The following is a 16,381-nucleotide window of genomic DNA, read 5'->3' on the forward strand; positions in this document are numbered from 1 at the left end:
CCCTCTAAGAGAGTGTTTGACCTCTTCAGCCATGCTGGCTGATCATATAAAAGAGGTGTGAGTTACCCACATTTTACCCCACCACTCGCGACCTGCCGATCGACTATGGTTTGCCCGTAGAAAAAACTTTCCCAGGAGATTAAACCGGCAACCTCTCGATTGCAAGTCCACTGTGCTTACCTTTACATGAAGGCTGCATCATAAGTTTACCATATTTCTGGGAGGCTCATCTGGGATTGTCCCCGCTTATTCCTCTGCTAACCTCGACTAACAACTCAGCTAGCCCTACTGTTTTTCAGTGTCATGAGCCATGCATGAAGCCGGAACATTTTAAACGGGGACAAAAATTAAATTTTCACTATGGTTTTGGATACTGGGACAAGCCTTTCTGAAACCAGAGCCGGTCATTTAGCAGCCTTAACCCTCCACATTTAGAATCAGCATCACGCGTTTAGAGTATTTGCAAGCTATACATTTCTACGTGATACACCACTTCGTTGAGCTATCATTTGTGGCCAGGTCGCTTGTGAAAAAAAAATGTAATTGCTCAGTGGGGCCTTACCTGGTCAAATAAAAATAGTTTAGTTGAGGTCAGGGCTGGCGGGAGGAAGGGGCCTCCTTAATGCCAAGCACCAGGGCCCTTCCCGCCTTGCGCTACGCCCCGTGTGTGGCAAGTCGTTTGGTCGCTGCAATAACAGAGGGGGGCCCTGTTTGACTAGACTCCCTAGCGGACACCTGCAACTCCTTCATTGATACGACGTGTGTTCGGGGGGGGACAGGGTGGGTGTGAGGTGATTGTCTACGAGGGAGGGAGCGGGCGGGCGGGCGGGCGGGCGAGCGGGCGAGCGGGCGAGCGGGCGGGCGGGCGAGCGAGCAAGCGCTTAATGCCGGCCGTGTCCTATGAGTTGTGCTAAGAGAGCCCCAACCCTCTGCCTCTCAAAGTGCTCGAGAGCCATTTGACTATTCAGGGGAAGAAAAGTTTACGGGGAACGGTTAGGGCTCCGATTGTCCGGCCGCTTTTAAAACGTATCGCGGCGCGCGATAATTGAGACGTGACGGTATTTAGTTATGCTCCCAGCGTGCTGTGCGTCTGTCAGCTGCATTTAGAAATGAGTCTAATTGGAGCGTCTGGCGCTGTCTGCGCGCTAAGTGATGGCGCAACCCCTGGAATGAAAAGCCATTGTTTAAACTTGTTTTTGTTGTTGTTTTACTCTCGTGCTTGCGTCTGGCTGTTGTGACTTGCAGCAGGGTGCCTGTCTCGCAAGAGCAAGGTCAGAATCTCAAATCCCAAGCGGGAGTCCAATCTGGCTCACAAAAGCCATATGCTCATGAATGGAATTGGCCAAGTGTTTTCAGTGTGTAACCCTCCTCACTAAAGCGTCTTGAGAGGCTTTCCTGAGTGAGTAAATTACATCTCATCACAGTCAATAAACTAATCACCACTGGTGCCAGGTCCGAATCAGAGTCTGAGGTGGAAGTCATCCCTGTTAGCAGCCCTCAGCCAGCAGTGAAGATTCCACATTCCTACGGCAGTGTTCAGTCTGTCCATCCATGAGACAGTCACTTTTGTCTTCCCATAATGTGGTCCTGTTATCAACCATGGAGGGGTGCTATGCTGTATTGATTCCCCCCCCACCTGCCCAACTGGGATTTGAACTCACAGCGGTCCATTTGTGAGCTGAGCACTCTAACCCCCGGCGAGATAATTTGTAAATACAGACCCAGCACCGCCTCGTTTTAAACTGCTGTCTGTCTTTCGCAGAACTGCATGGGCATCGTCATGGACGACGAGGAGGAGGAAGAGGAGGAGGAAGAGGAGGAGCAGAGCGAGACGCAGCTGCTGATTCGCCGCCCGGCCGACTACTTCTCGCTGGACTGCGGTATCACGGCCTCCGAGCTCTCGGCATACAGTCCCCGGGAGGATGATCCGCCCTCCCCGCCGTCACTGGCGCTGCCGTTGGGCACGGGCGGAGCCGGGAGCGCCACCCCAACGCGGCCGACGGACGCCGCCCCGGAGGGACGGTCGCGTCCCCTTGATGTGGCGACCCCTCCTCTGTTCGATGAGGCGAAAGACGCCGGCGCCGGTTCGGAGCAAGTCAGGGACTCGGACAGCGACTCTGATTCGTTGCCGCCGAGAAATACACGGGGCAGCGTCTGTGCTGGGATGAATGCGGCTGATGCTTCCTACCTTAAGATGTCATTTTTTGGGTCGGTTAGCGGTGTCCAACAATCATTCGTGGATGTGTGTGGAAATGCGAGCATGGGTGCCGTTGGCGGAGACGAGAGTCGCAGCGAAAGCGATATTTCCTTGGATGAAGATGAAGACGGATCACATGATGCGACATATCAAGGGGCTGGTGTGGAAGCATCGGGGGAAATCGGTTATAGCGTTGCTTCAGGCAGAGCGCCGAGCGGAGGAAGCGTGGGCATGACAAACAAGCAGTGGAACGACACTCGGGACAGCATCACCACATTCAACACGGCGCTAAATGCTGCCTCCTCCGTGGCTTTTCTTGGACGCCCGACGCAGATACATTTGAACCTGAGAAATGTAAACGCTGGCGAAGTGGACAATCGCGCGGACGGGTCGGTGTATGTCAATGCGACGGAAGGATCGTCCAACCCGGGCACGAATCGGCGTCTGAGAGACGATTCCGCCGCTGCCCAGGGCCGAGCTTGCGAGTATTTCCAGGCCTCCTCACGCCCCAAGGCAGAAGATGACGACGACGAGGACGTCGCTCGCGGGAGGAGCGGACGCCCATCTCGGCGCGGACCGAGCGACGACGGGCGCGCGGAGAGAGTGAGCAACCGCCGGCACTTTAACCCGCAGAGCCCTCTATGCTCGTCGGCACCCGTGGCCTCCGAGTCTCAGTACTGCGTCGTTGGGAACGCCGCGCAGGCACCGGATGCTCTGAGCCGAAGGGACGACGCCTACCTGGCCCTCGCCAGCAGCGACGCCGCGCCTACGGCCGACCCCCTGCCCATCGACCTCGGCTTGAACAACGCGGCCGCGACGGCCAGAGACGACGTCTCCCCGAGCGGCGAGTCCCAGGAGTACATGGCCTTGCCGTCGCTGCTGCTGCTGCGGGAGCCCGGCTTCCTCTCGCTGAAGCTCGACGGCTTGGACACGCTGCTGCGCCGCGGCGCGACGGGCGCCAGGGTGTGCGACGTCAGCGACTGGGAGCTGTCGGGCACGTCCTCTGGCGTCGCGTCCCCGCACGCCTTCAGCCCCGTGAGCGAGCCCTGGGTTGGCGACAGCAGCGAGGGCTCCGGGAGGAGCGGCGGCGGCACCTCGCCGCCCGCGTTCCCCGCGGGATCGCCCGGCTCCAGCGGCGCCTTCCTGTCCGACGCGGGCTCGCGCGACTCCGGGGCGAGCTCGCCCGACGGGTGGCAGGCTGAAACCGGCTGGTGGGAGATGGACGACGCGAGGGCGGACGAGGGGAAGGGCGGCGGCGGCGGCGGCCGCTCCCTCGACAAGACCTTTGGCTCGGCCACGTCCGACGGGTCGTTCCTTTTCGAGTCGGATTTTTCGGACTCGCCGGGCCCCGCGGAGGGGGAGGAGGACACGGCGTGCGGGCCCCGCTGGGTGGCGGAGAGCGACCTGGACGATGCCGCGTGCTGCAGCATCCCCTCGCTGAGGCAGGAGCTCCACAGGTGCCTCAAGTGTCGAGGAGACGGCAGGCAGATGGAAGAGAAGATTGAGGTGGCTGTTATCTTTTTGCTTCCCTTTGTAAATGCCGCATGCGGCATTTTGCCGTGGCATCTTGTGCTTTATCTTACACTGTGGTAGGTGTTTGTGGTGCCCTACAGATCGTTTTGACAGGTAGCTATTAGTTTTAAATGACTATTGGTTTTATTATGAGGGTTTTATTTAACCACGCTGCAGTAGAAGCGTGCCATAAATTGTGTTGCTTTTTAGATATTACTGCTCAGTTTTTCTTCGTAAGAGGGCTTTTAGACCACTGACGTTTTGATGACCGCTATTCCTTCCTTGGACCGATGACAATTAGAATATGTAACCATCACGAAGACAGTTCTCATTGTGTATCTTGACTTAACATAGCAAAACTTAACCGTTGTGCAGTATTTGAGAATGTGACTTCTCCCAGAGGTGCGCTTTATGCATGTTGCGCTCAAGCAAGCACGCACAAGTCCCGGGCGGAAATGAAGCCACTTCAGCACATGCCCAAACAGGCAGTTGTGATGACGGCAACAATGCCGGTTTATAACATATTTTTAAAATATATTTTTTTAAAAACCCCAATACGTGCACTTAAAATTGTAGTTCGCTTAAATATCAATCAATAACGAAACAACTCGACACGTTCATCAATAGCACTGCGGCCTTGAGAATCCTGGAGAAATCCGATGAGCTATAAAGTTATTTTTCACAGATGGCCTCGACAGGAAAGGTGTACAACAGGTGACGCCTCTCACTGTGGCCCTCCTTCAGAGGCATATCCACGTAGCGTGGCCCTCGCCTGAGGCGTCATTGACGAATACGCTGCGTTTTAGTTCATTATTATGTACGGCATCGCCAACCAAGCAATTTGATGTATGTGCAACAAATAAAGCATGGGAGGTTATATTGTACGGAAGGGACAGCAGTGCAGTAAGAAGTTGAGCTGCATCTTGGCGAAGGTGGGCGGGTTTGTAAACCACGACAATGTTATGCGGGCATACGGCCACTCCGGCATCTCTACGCACCTCCGATTTGCACGGTTGGCTACGTACAGTGCAAGGGAAGTTCAACGTACATGTATACACACCGAGACCCATAGATTTGCATGGTTGGCTACGTACTGTCTCACATTTCCACATGCGTGCGTGTTTCCCTGCTGCCTTGGCTCACGTGAAACGGACCGGGCCGGTCACCAGACGTGGTGGGGGGAGGGCCGGGGGTGAATCGTTCTTGAATCTTTCTGCCACCAGTGGGGCCCTGGTTCATGCGTGACGAGTGGGGATTGGATGGCGGATTCTCCGATGCAGGCACGAGAATGCAGTTGTTTACTGATACAACCTACATTTGTCAAACTCACGTGTGCATGTGCAAAACAGGCTGTGCACGTCCAGCGTTCATGCAAAGCCATTGCTGAGTGAGGGCCATCCCACGCCGTGCGGGTCGTGAGGGTTAATTCGACCATTCTTCGCCACGCCGGTCAGCGTGGTTCAGTGAAAGTGGGGAGCACCGATGTTGAAGCATAGTAGTACAGTACAAGAATGGATGTTTCCGCTCTGCTCTCTGCTCGCCACCATATAGCCCCGCAGCCCATAACAGCTGTTTGTGTGTCAGTGGTGGTCGCCCATTTAAGCAATGTCCAGGCTCAAACCCGGCTTGGCTTGTGAGGTCTGAGGAGATTAGGCGCATTCTGAATGATTTGGTCAGAGGCAAAATAAAAAGCACGGAGAGTAGCGTTATTATAAACAAGGTGAACTGGGCGCGATGTAACAATTCCCAAGTAAAGTAACCGCGACAGTTGCCTCTATCGTGAGCATCTAAAATATGTACATTCTCGAGTGCTGGGACACGGTGGCAAAAGTAGCCAAACGGCGACGATACCCTGCTAACATAATGTGTGTGTGTGTGTGCTCTGCAGCAATTGAATGTTTACAGCTGATCAGGCTTCTTGCGTCAGCTCTCATTTTTTTCCAGTAGAACTCTTTCAGACGTATGTATTTTTTTTTTCGATTTAAATCTTTCGTGACTGCAGGGATTCATCTTCTGGGTTCTTTCGGTGAAGTCACGTAGAATGGAGATAAAATAATAAAAATAATAATAACAGAATAAAATTCTCACGACGTTTCGGCCACAACACAAGTAGCCTTCCTCAGGTGAAGAAACAGGACTGTCCGGAAGACAGCGCTTGAGTGAACCCTGCCAAGCTTGGAAGCGTCTTTTAAGCTGTGTGGGAGGAACAGAGCGCCTTGACAAAGGAGTTTACATATAAATTAGCATGTAACTGGGGGATTAGCGTGATGTTGGTGTGAGGGATTAGAATGATGTTGGTGTGAGGGATTTTTTTAATCCGAGAACCATCTGTGACAGAGGAGGCTTCGGTCACAGAAATAACAACTCGGTCCCTCTCCAGACGTCTCTTCCGCAAGTCGCTTTTCAGTTCCTGTCAATCCACACAGGGTGAAGGACAACCTCCCCTCCGTTGAGTATCCTGGATCACACAAAAAAATCTAAAATAGCTACAAACAGAATCACTGCCGCTGGCTAGACTCTCCCATTAAGCTCGACTTTCACTTTGGAAGTGCTGCAGTGGTAAGATGTTAACTACCTCTCCCAGCATGCAGGAGGTCGTGAGTTCAATCCCGGCTCTGACGCCTGATATTTGGCATTTGCGTGTTCTCTCTCCCCGTGGTAGTGTGGATTTTTCTCCGGGTCCTCTGGTTTTCCCTCCACATTTAGAATCAACATCACGCGTTTCGAGGATTTGGCTGCTGTAAATTTGCACACGATAAGCCACTTCGTTGAGCTATCATTTGTGGCCAGGTCGCTTGTGAAAAAAAATGTAATTGCTCAGTGGGCCTTGCCTGGAACAAAAAAACAAGTAAATGTTTTAAAAGCATTTAAGAAGTCTCTGTCGAAGCGAAGCCGCGAAAGACGGAGATATCGTGGTGTAAACAAAGGCAATGGGAGTGCGGTCGTGCACCGGCGTTCATTAAGCGCTACACCCTTGGCACGAGGGCAGGGGTGACATTATGCCGCGTCCAGCCTGCTTTCCGCCAGACAGGTTCAGATGTTTGCCATTGGTGAGGACGACATCAGAATCAATTCCAGGACAACTGATCACAGATGGGGGGGGGGGGGTGGAGTGATTAGGAGAGCCTGTAGACATACCCTGGTTGTGTTACAAGCATATTAAACGTATCAATTACCTTGTACATTAATAATGAATGTATACATTTTTTCATATAGATTTCGGAAACATGCAGTAATGTACAATAGAAATGCGTCCTTAATTCAGTTATTTTTTTTCTTACGAAATCCTTCAATGCTTACCATTTCATTCTTTATGAGTAACATTACATTTTCAATGGCTGCATTTCTTACATTCTAATAGTCTAATTAGTAGAAGTGTAGTTAGTACGATTTCCGTATTGTGTGACACACAGCTTCACCATGGAACTATTATAGCAACAGCCGATCCTCATTAGACTCAGTGCTGTAATGTATACACACATTCGAAACTAAATATTCCCTCTATCGCTTCCGATGTGTGGCAGTGTTTGGTGCAGCTGTGAAGCCTTACTCATGCTCGTGGGGTTTTTTTTTAATCACTACCGGCAACGATTGAACTGTAGCCAGCACGGGTAAATTATCTGTGACCCCCCACTCCGCATTGAATCCATTATGCGACATAATCTGGAGGCAGCTTTAATTGAACTGCTAATGGCGTTCAAATTTGTTGTTTTTATCATGTGTATGAGACTGACACAACGATCCAAAAGCAGCCCTCTGTTTATAGCAGCTGCTGCCAAATTGAATGTTGGTGCGTCTTTTGTGTTAACTCGATCCAGCTGGGTGGCACTGCATTTAAGAGTACACAACCCACGGTCAGAAAAGCTATGTGACCTCTAATCCCGGTTGGAAGATGACTCAGCCCACAGGCTCTTGGTAATCCAACAGAATTTGCTTAACAAGCCTGACTGTTCATAACACCTCAAAGGTTGAAACTGGTCCAGATATTTCTTTCTGAAACCAATCAATTAAACGTTTTCTTTTAAGGTGCCTTTCTGAAAACCAAGGACCCCTATACATCAATGATTATCCTCTATACAATTTTTTTAAAACAATGCAATTAATATAATGACTAGGTTATTCTGCACCCATACCTTTTATGACATTAATTTCGTTTTCATCTGTAAATGGCACGCTATACAGGTTACATCTAAAGTATTTTTTTAGCACTTTGGACAGTCTCGGAGTTCCTTTATCCGACGAGGAAGGGAATACCACAGTGGGGTATGAGCTGTGTAAGCAAAGGAAATGGCCCCAGATGTTTGTAATCACGCCCTGGGGATGTTTAGAAATACCTCACTGGCAGATCGATGCAAGCAGATTGAAATAAATGCTGCCAGATAATATTGACCTGGACTAAAACATACTTGTATTTATATGTGGAGACACAGATTGTAATTCTGTGGATTTAATGAGGTCCACTTTGTAGGAACTCACCAGCCGTGTTATTCTCGAGAGACTGGCTTCCACCAGAGGAATGTGGAGTTTCTACTCTGTGTTTTCCCTTTGATAATTATTAATCAGTTGAGATGAGGACTGCCAATTATCTATTTTTATCAGGAAAGGCTTTAGTTTCAATTTTAGAAGTTATCCCTTTATTTTGTTTCACCAGGAAATAACTCAAGAAACCACGCTAACCTCATTTGCAAGAATTACCTGGGGCATTAGTCCCACACGGGGCCGTTGATTGCTGTATATAATAACAATTGAGTGATTTGTGGGTCATTTTCTAAATGTGAACTGTGATGCCAACACATACAACGGCCTGCCTGCTCTTGCAAATAACGGCACCGGGGATCGTTAAGGTCCACTGTAAAGCAGGCGGTGCATATCAATATGGTTAATCAGCGCGGCCAGTGAAATCGAACCGTCAACCTCTGTAACTGAGCGACAGCTGCGCTTCCCCAAAGCCATTTAACGCTCGCGTGTAGCATTTACATTGCAGTGCAGTGTACGGCGAATATATTCATCTCTTCAGCATTGATCTAACTCAGCCCATTCATCGGGGTGGGAGGAAGGGGGGGGGGTGCCCCAGGTGCGATGGTTTTAGAGATAGAGGAGCGACTTCAATGCTGCAGAGACGCAGAAGTCGGCATCACCGCCAAAGCTCCCCCTCCCTACATCCCTGCGGCGGCGCTGCGGAATGCGCCGCCGCCGCTGCCGCCGCCGCATCCCAGGGAGCGCACCAAAGCGTTCAGCGTCAACAAAGGACAGTCTGGGAAACCGGTCCAGCGAGTGCCTGGCAGTGGGCAAATTCAGAAGGGTCCTCTTGGCAGTGCTAAAAATCTGGTAGATAGTGGCTGGGCACAGCTCGCCAAAGAGCCCTTACAAGGGCACAACGCATCGGCGTCTCCCGGCTAGCCGAATCGCTTAATGCCTCTCTAAAAGGACTGTCCGCCAATGGATTGGACTGTGGCAGTGAGTAGTGGTTAACTTAATGGCGGAGCGGTGACACAGCAGTTAACCCAGGGACCTGAGCACGATAGCCAGTCATGGCTGACATAATTGGCAAGTGATATCTGAACCGATCCTGGACACCCCCCCCCCACCCCTCCCGACCTTCACCAAACCGCACTGACCGGCGTGGTGAAGTATGGTTAAACAACGGCCATTAACACATGGGATGGGGAGGCCCTCTTCCAGCAGTGTATTTTTTAAAATGACAGTATGTTAAAGTATATGCCACCCATATTTAGCCTCGGTGTGAATCAGCATGAGCCCAGTTGATGAAACTCTCGTTGCATGGACCACAGCCGATGCTGCCCAGTGGTGGTGCTGGCCCAGCGGTGGGGGTCCTAAACGGAAATAATTTGGAGGGACCTCCCTTTCCATTTATAAATTCCTAGTGAGATGACAGAAGAGATAGTCAAGAGCTATAGATGCATGTCTTGAGATAAGAGACACATAAACAAAAATATAAATGTGGGCAGAGAACATATGAGAGAGATACATTTTCCTTTTTATGTTAATGAGCCCGACATGTTAATTTGGATGTGAATTTGAGCTGCTGTTTGGTGCGCCTCTATTTATTTTGTCATGAATCCCCATGGACTTGCTTTGGGCCCAAAGTGGTGACCGCTTTGTCTGCTTATGTTGAGCATCGTCCCTGAAACACTCCCCCCCCTCCCCTCGCGTCCATGCCCTGCCTGTGACCTCCCCGTGCCAGAGCTTCGTGGAGAGGCTGCTGGAGCTGACTTCGTGGCTGCAGCAGGCTGACGAGCAGGCGGAGAGCATGGGCCCTCCGCGTCCCGACACCCAGAGCCTCAAGCTGTACCTGCACAACCACCTGGTGGGAGGCCCACTTCCCCCGACATCCTCCCCACCCCACGCCACTTGGAGAGGAGGGGGTGGCTATGCCTCTGCCAACGTCGCATGTGACTGCTGAGTTGCATATGAAACACCACAAACTCATTGTGAAAGAAACTCAACACAATCGCCAATAACACCGTGGCCTTTAAAGGAAAAGTATAGAATAGGTGACATTTCGGGAAATGGCCCTTTTTCATATAAAACCTGTGTTGGTGCAGAGCATTATGGGTAAGTCAATATGCTGTATAAGTAGAAATCCGACCTGTTATTCTATCGGACGATTTTATTTCCAATCGTCCGATGGAATAACAAGCCATTTTACCATACGCAGAACTTCTTTCTGCGTATGGTAAATGCCACTGACCCTTTCTGTGATTTAGAGGGAGAGAAGATCGTGATGGTTTGGCGGAGTGTGCTGCTTCAGAAAGATGAGCAAGATTAGAATAATCTTGAGAGACTAGCCTTTTGCCTGTCCAAGGACGGGTGTATTGCAGTAAATCTGAAACTTGCAAGCGAAAATCAGACCGCGACGTGATATTCATTGCATTAATGCATGTGCAATTTGTAAGGCCGCGGTGACACAGACCTATTTCATTTAAAGGTTACAATCCCTTGTTCATCACGACGTCCTTTTTACTTTGATGTCTCAACAGCGTGACGTGAGGGTTCTGCCTTTGTAGTGAGGGTTGTAAGTTGACGCCGAGGAGGGGGGAGTGACGTCAACCATATGGAGTGACGTCAACCGCTAATTATTATGAATGGGGGGGGGTGTCCATTTGGAGGACGTCACCTGCTCATGAATGTTAATGGAGGGGGGCTGTTCGATGTGGAGTGACGTCACGAGCGTTAAGGACAGACATTCCTGGGTGCTAATAGGTATTTAGGGTACCGTAATCCTTTTTGTCAGGCTAATCTTTCTGAAGAAGACCACTTGGCTAAAATGTTTAACTTGTATCTGTCATTGACCAAAAAAATAAATAAATCCAGATTTATTAAATATAATGTTACTCGTTGTTCAGGTGCAGTGTACAGCAACAGCATAATTGCCAGATGTCATAGTTGTATAACAATGCATTGATTGATGGTGTGGCCATGTGACACTTAGAGCAGAGAGCAAAACTACAAACTACAAACGAGACGGGGGGGGGGGGAGCAGGCAAAATTACAAACGAGATGGGGGGGGCCCACGAAGAAACGAGACCAAATCAACAACTGATGCACTAATCAAATCGCGACCCCCCCCCCCCAAATTGTGACATTTCCATGGAATCGCTTGGGGGCATGGTGAACCTTCCCCGCTTAACTTGCAGAGGCTGCCTGTAGCAGGAGCCCCGCGGTGTCGTCCTGCCCCTTGTGCTGAGCTACGCAATATTTAGAGTCAAACACAAAACGCACGGCGACCAGTGTACAGTGGACGCATCACGGCGAGCGTGATGCGTCCCGCAGTTTATTAATTTTATTGCCTCGCATTGACACCTACGGTATATCATCTCATCTCCCTGCCTGTTTCTTTTTTCTGACTTGTAGAGTTTTAAGATGAGCATGGAGAGCCGCTGCGTGATGAAGGATGAAGTGGTGGAAGAAGGAAAGCAGTTTTTGGATTTGCTCGGGGCGAGGCTGTCTGGTTAGTACGACCCCCTTGGTTTGACACTCGGCCGTTGGCCGATCGGTATCACCGGTAACACCCTCGCCATCCTGAGCGAGTTACCGGTGACCTCCAACAACCTCAACATTCCACGCACGAGTGTGACCTTGTGCTTCGTACTGTTACAATTGCGCGCACGTGTGCCAGTGTAATTACATGCCCCTTGCTCTTTTAACGTTTGGGAACGTGCATGGCGTTTTGTCATTTGTTCACCTATTTATTTTAGTTTTGTGTGCTTATGTGTGCGTATTTGTGCACGCATAAGTACGTGCGTATTCACGTGTTGCGTGGGGACCGGTGGCTTGGTGGTTAGCGCACTTTGCTTCGAACCCGGCGACCGTAGTTTGATTCGTGCTCACGACCAATAACAGTGGTGAATATATGAACCAATACTGGGCCTCCCCGATGTTGACTCAGCCTTAAATGATTACCTGGTGCTGTGTGTAAACATCAGCACTGGGGAGACAAAGGCAGCCGGTCGGCAGCGGTATTGGCCGCCCACCCCCCTTGTTTGCGCCGTGCCGGCATTCACAGGTGCTGGCTCGCTAACAACACTTGCACCAACAGTCCGTTCAAGTCTATACGGGGGGCCTCTGCACGAGTGCACGTGCGCGTAACGCGCGTGTTCCGCCGGGCCCCAGGTCTGCCAGGGCTGCTGGGCTGGCTCGAGGCCGCGTGGACGTCGCTCCAGGCCCACATCTGCCGGCAGCACCGCTGGCTCCTGGCCGCCTTGGACGTGGCCAAGGCCGGGATCCTGGCGTCGCACCAGGCCCGCCCGCACGCCGCGGGGCACGCCCAGCCGCAGGTTACCCGCACCTCGGATTGGCACGGTTGGCTACGTGCGGTTGTGAAAGACGTTCAGCATACGTACATACAAATGATCAATGCATGGCCTAACCTGGAAGACCACACTTGGATTCCTATGATACTATCTGCTGGACGTGATGGATAGCAGAGGGCAGTGCAGTGTAATCCGTTGTTGTACTGTGCCTCTACGCTCGTCGCCTTCACCAACCCGTGCTGACGGGCGTGGTGAAGTATAGTCAAATATCCTCCATGATTTGCGCGGTGTCAGGAAGCCCTCATTCAGCAGTGGGTTGACCAAAAGGCTGTCCATGTACATGATAAGATCATTCACGCTCTTTCTTGCTGACCCCTTTGCATTATCGGGCTTTGGGCTTTAAAGAAAAAAATCTTAGTTTCAAAGTAGGTAAATAAATGTATTCTTCTTTGGCTTATAGGTGTTATTGTACCCTTTTAACGCTCCTTTTATTAAAATACTTCCAATTACGTAATACATAAATGGCACGATACTGTGGGTGTATAGTTAATGATTAGCTCACAAATCATTATCTCATAGATCATTACCTCACAGATCATTAGCGTGCACCATTTCACTTCAAGGCTGCTAGCCTTAGGTAACTCTAGGTTCCATGTATGTACTTTGAACTTCTTTCGCAGCCAGCAGTGCTAATCGGAGGTGTGGGGGAAGGACAACAAACTAAACACAAAAAGCTTCTAATGAAATCAGTTTTCAATCTAGATTTCGAAGTGCATTGCTCCAGTGTCTTCCCAATAGGTTGCCACCTTTTCCACAGACCAAACCCAGACATATTCCTCATTCAACCTAGGTCTATCAAATCCATGCAGTATCCTGTAATAAATTTCAACACAATACTGGTAAAAGATCTCGTTATAATCAATTCCCACCCCCCGAACAAAGATGCAATTTTATGGACTGCCTGGGTCAAATCCAGAACAGATTGCAACCTTATGCAACTTCAATGGCTCAAGTGGGACATAATTAGTCAATGAAACTAAACAAAAAAATCCCAGGGTGTATTTGTCCGGTTTGGCGAGCGGCTGGTGGTGATGAGGTTAACCGGGCGGGCGTGCGTGCGTGCGTGCGCGCAGTGCGAGGGTCAGCTGCTGGATCTGGAGCTGGCGCGAGACACTGTGGAGCACTTGTCCCTCCGACTGCACCACGAGCGCTACCTGGGCCACGCGCAGGGGGCGGCACGGGCCGCTCGCTCCCTCTCGCTCGCCAGCGACGCTCGGCGCAACGACAGGTGAGGCCCCGGCGCCGGATTTTTGCCGTCTCTGTCCCCAGGGACGAGTGGGACATTGAAGGCTCCACTGTCCCCCCCACTCCTCTCCTACCCCCCCCCCCCCCCCCCCCCCGCTGAGCTGCGCAGCTTTTTTTCAGAAGCGACCCGGCCAATAATGATAGCTCAGCGAAGTGGCTCATCGTGTCTAAATTTATTGCAGCCAAATACTCTGAACGCACGTTGATTCTAAATGTGGGGGTGGGGGGAAACCGGAGGACCACGGGGAGAACAGTCGGGGTGGGTCAGAAAGTTACGAGAACAAACAATACCAAAAAACGAGAGGAGTGCAAAGTATAGGAGAGGTAATCAAATCGCAAAAGAATAAAAACATAAAATCGATGATTTATGTAAGTTCAAATTGGACAGTGGGCCCTATTTCATTCCATGCTCTAGGGCCAATGCCTGCTAACCATGCTCCACTGCTTTGCAAGAGGTTGAGCTGTGCCCTGGACTCGACCGTAATTCTCGCGGTTTAATGGCGATTTTAAAACTCTTGAGCGCAATATTTTATGCTGTCCTAATAACTGTATTTTCAAGCTGTCAGACGTCGCTGTAAATTCCTTAGCACACACGCCTCGCGTCTTCCTTGGAACTTTCCTGTCATAAATGGGTTTTTGTGCAAGCCAATATTTGAGAATTTAATAATAATATTTTTTGTTTGTGTACCCAAGAGAGACTTTGCTAAGCTTCTCAAGGCTCATTGTCAGCGAGGTGTGGTCGCCTCCGTGGGATGTTTAGCCAATTTATTTAAGCATTTCTCAGTGTGCAAGTGCAACAGAGTGCTCAGAGGAAACCTAAAGGTATGAAGGGAGGGTTGTCTCCACACCTGTGACCTTTGTGAAACACCCTTACTGTACTGAATGCTGTAGATACAGCACTTAATTTTCCCTGTACGCTGCAAGACGTTTGCCCAGCATTGAAGAGTAGGGTCCAGTTCTTTCTAGAGGGGGCTGTTTAGAGCTCCCTCCAGCGGAAGCTTTTTTGACACAAGTGGCATTTGCAAGCAACTGCAGGGGCTGCGCCTTTACCCTCTTAAGTCACCAAATCACACGCATGCACCGCAGCGCTCGGCGTTACGGCACATCGGGGCAAATCTGCAGGTCTGGCAAAAAAAAAGAAAAATGGGAGTTTGTTTTCAAGGCCAGGTTCTCACATTTCTAATGCAACAGCTATTTTGAAATGACAATATATCATGTCCTGCCAAGCACACGATTTGTGATTGTGCGCCATAAATAGCCGTTACCATGCGGGGATGGGTTTCTTCTGCAGCTTGAATAGTTGCCGATTGTAACAGCTCACGAGGTCTGGCTCTACTTTTCTGCTCTGCTCCAGTTGCGAAGAGTTTGGTGCCAACTGCCTGGAGCTGTGGGATTGGCTCTGCGATGTGGAGGCGGTGATGTCGGAAGACAACGACTTGATGATGTCAGAGGAGCACTGGCACCAACTGTCTAAGGTTGGGGGCCACACTTTTGGAGTACTGCGCATCTGGTTTCTAAGAAATTTCCGCAATAATTGTATTAAACGTCTACTGAATTTATATATAAAATATATTTTTTTATTATTTATTGTTTCCCTTCTACGTGACTTTACCGAAAGAACCAAGAATATGAATCCCTGCAGTCACGAAAGCTGTAAATCAAAATTCTACTGAATTTGTGTTGGTCATGCACTCTTCTGGCTGCGGTTGTTTTGCCCTGTTTCTTGAATGTTGAAATTACAACACGATGCGTGTGTATGCACACGACCTCATTTCATGACGCGGTACGGAATTGTGACAATTTATTTTTTTGGACAAAAGGATGAGTTAAGCTTGACCTCAACAGGGGCATGGAATGGACAGCATAGGTGTCTGGAGGAAGAGAGTTTCAGACTGAGGGAAACAGAAGAGAATGAGCGATCTACCACTAAGTCAATGTTGACTGGGGGATTCAATCGGAGGCCTTTGTTGCTGAAGCAAAAAAGTGCATTGAGGGGAGTTCAGTTCCATAACAAAAATTGAATTCGGTTGCTGTTCTATATGGTATAAAAAAACATTGCTTACATTTTTTTAACGTACCAGATCATTCCCGACAGCAATGACCGTTCACCTGTAACTATCTGACCCATTAAGAATGCACTTTGCCCCCTGTTGGATAACAAGTAACTCTGCAACAAATATTCAATGCTCGCATAAAGGATGTATCTAACCACATAGGTGTGAGGAATTATTTCCCTTGGAGATGTCTGATTTGGTGGAGGTTGTGCAAACGAGTATTTCGGCCCTCAAAAGAGGACGCACGGTAAGGTTGGCAATGATTTGTGTATTTTGAACTTCTTTCGCACCGTACATATCCAACCCTGCTAAACGGAGGTGCGGGGTTTGTGTGCGACACGGTCGTGTCTCTCGCACACGCGCACCCCACACCCCACACCCCAGGTTTACCGTGTGGAGCTCACCATGTGGCTGCCCAAGAAGAGGCAGATCTTCACCCAGGGGCAGGAGCTCGTGAGCCTCAACCAGACGCTCACGACGGATACCGTGCGCTTCAAGCTGGAGCAATTGGATGCCAAGTGGAACTCGGTCGAGGTACG

At 50.1% G+C, this 16,381-nt stretch overlaps 1 protein-coding gene across 3 annotated transcripts in view; it reads left to right on the plus strand.

Moving 5' to 3' along the window:
- Window positions 1-16,381, plus strand: part of LOC116939539 (uncharacterized) — an 82,697-nt gene that overhangs the window by 42,338 nt on the left and 23,978 nt on the right. For all 3 annotated transcript variants that reach the window (XM_032948054.2, XM_032948055.2, XM_032948056.2), the window contains 7 exons: window positions 1,763-3,703; window positions 9,915-10,037; window positions 11,585-11,681; window positions 12,344-12,507; window positions 13,617-13,771; window positions 15,143-15,263; window positions 16,227-16,376. In XM_032948054.2, coding sequence (XP_032803945.2) covers window positions 1,763-3,703; window positions 9,915-10,037; window positions 11,585-11,681; window positions 12,344-12,507; window positions 13,617-13,771; window positions 15,143-15,263; window positions 16,227-16,376 — 2,751 coding nt within the window. The remainder of the gene's footprint in view (window positions 1-1,762; window positions 3,704-9,914; window positions 10,038-11,584; window positions 11,682-12,343; window positions 12,508-13,616; window positions 13,772-15,142; window positions 15,264-16,226; window positions 16,377-16,381) is intronic.

The sequence above is a fragment of the Petromyzon marinus genome, chromosome 6, assembly GCF_048934315.1.
Source record: "Petromyzon marinus isolate PM22_M1 ecotype Great Lakes invasive population chromosome 6, UKy_Petmar_22M1.pri1.0, whole genome shotgun sequence".
Taxonomy (NCBI): Eukaryota; Metazoa; Chordata; class Hyperoartia; order Petromyzontiformes; family Petromyzontidae; genus Petromyzon; species Petromyzon marinus.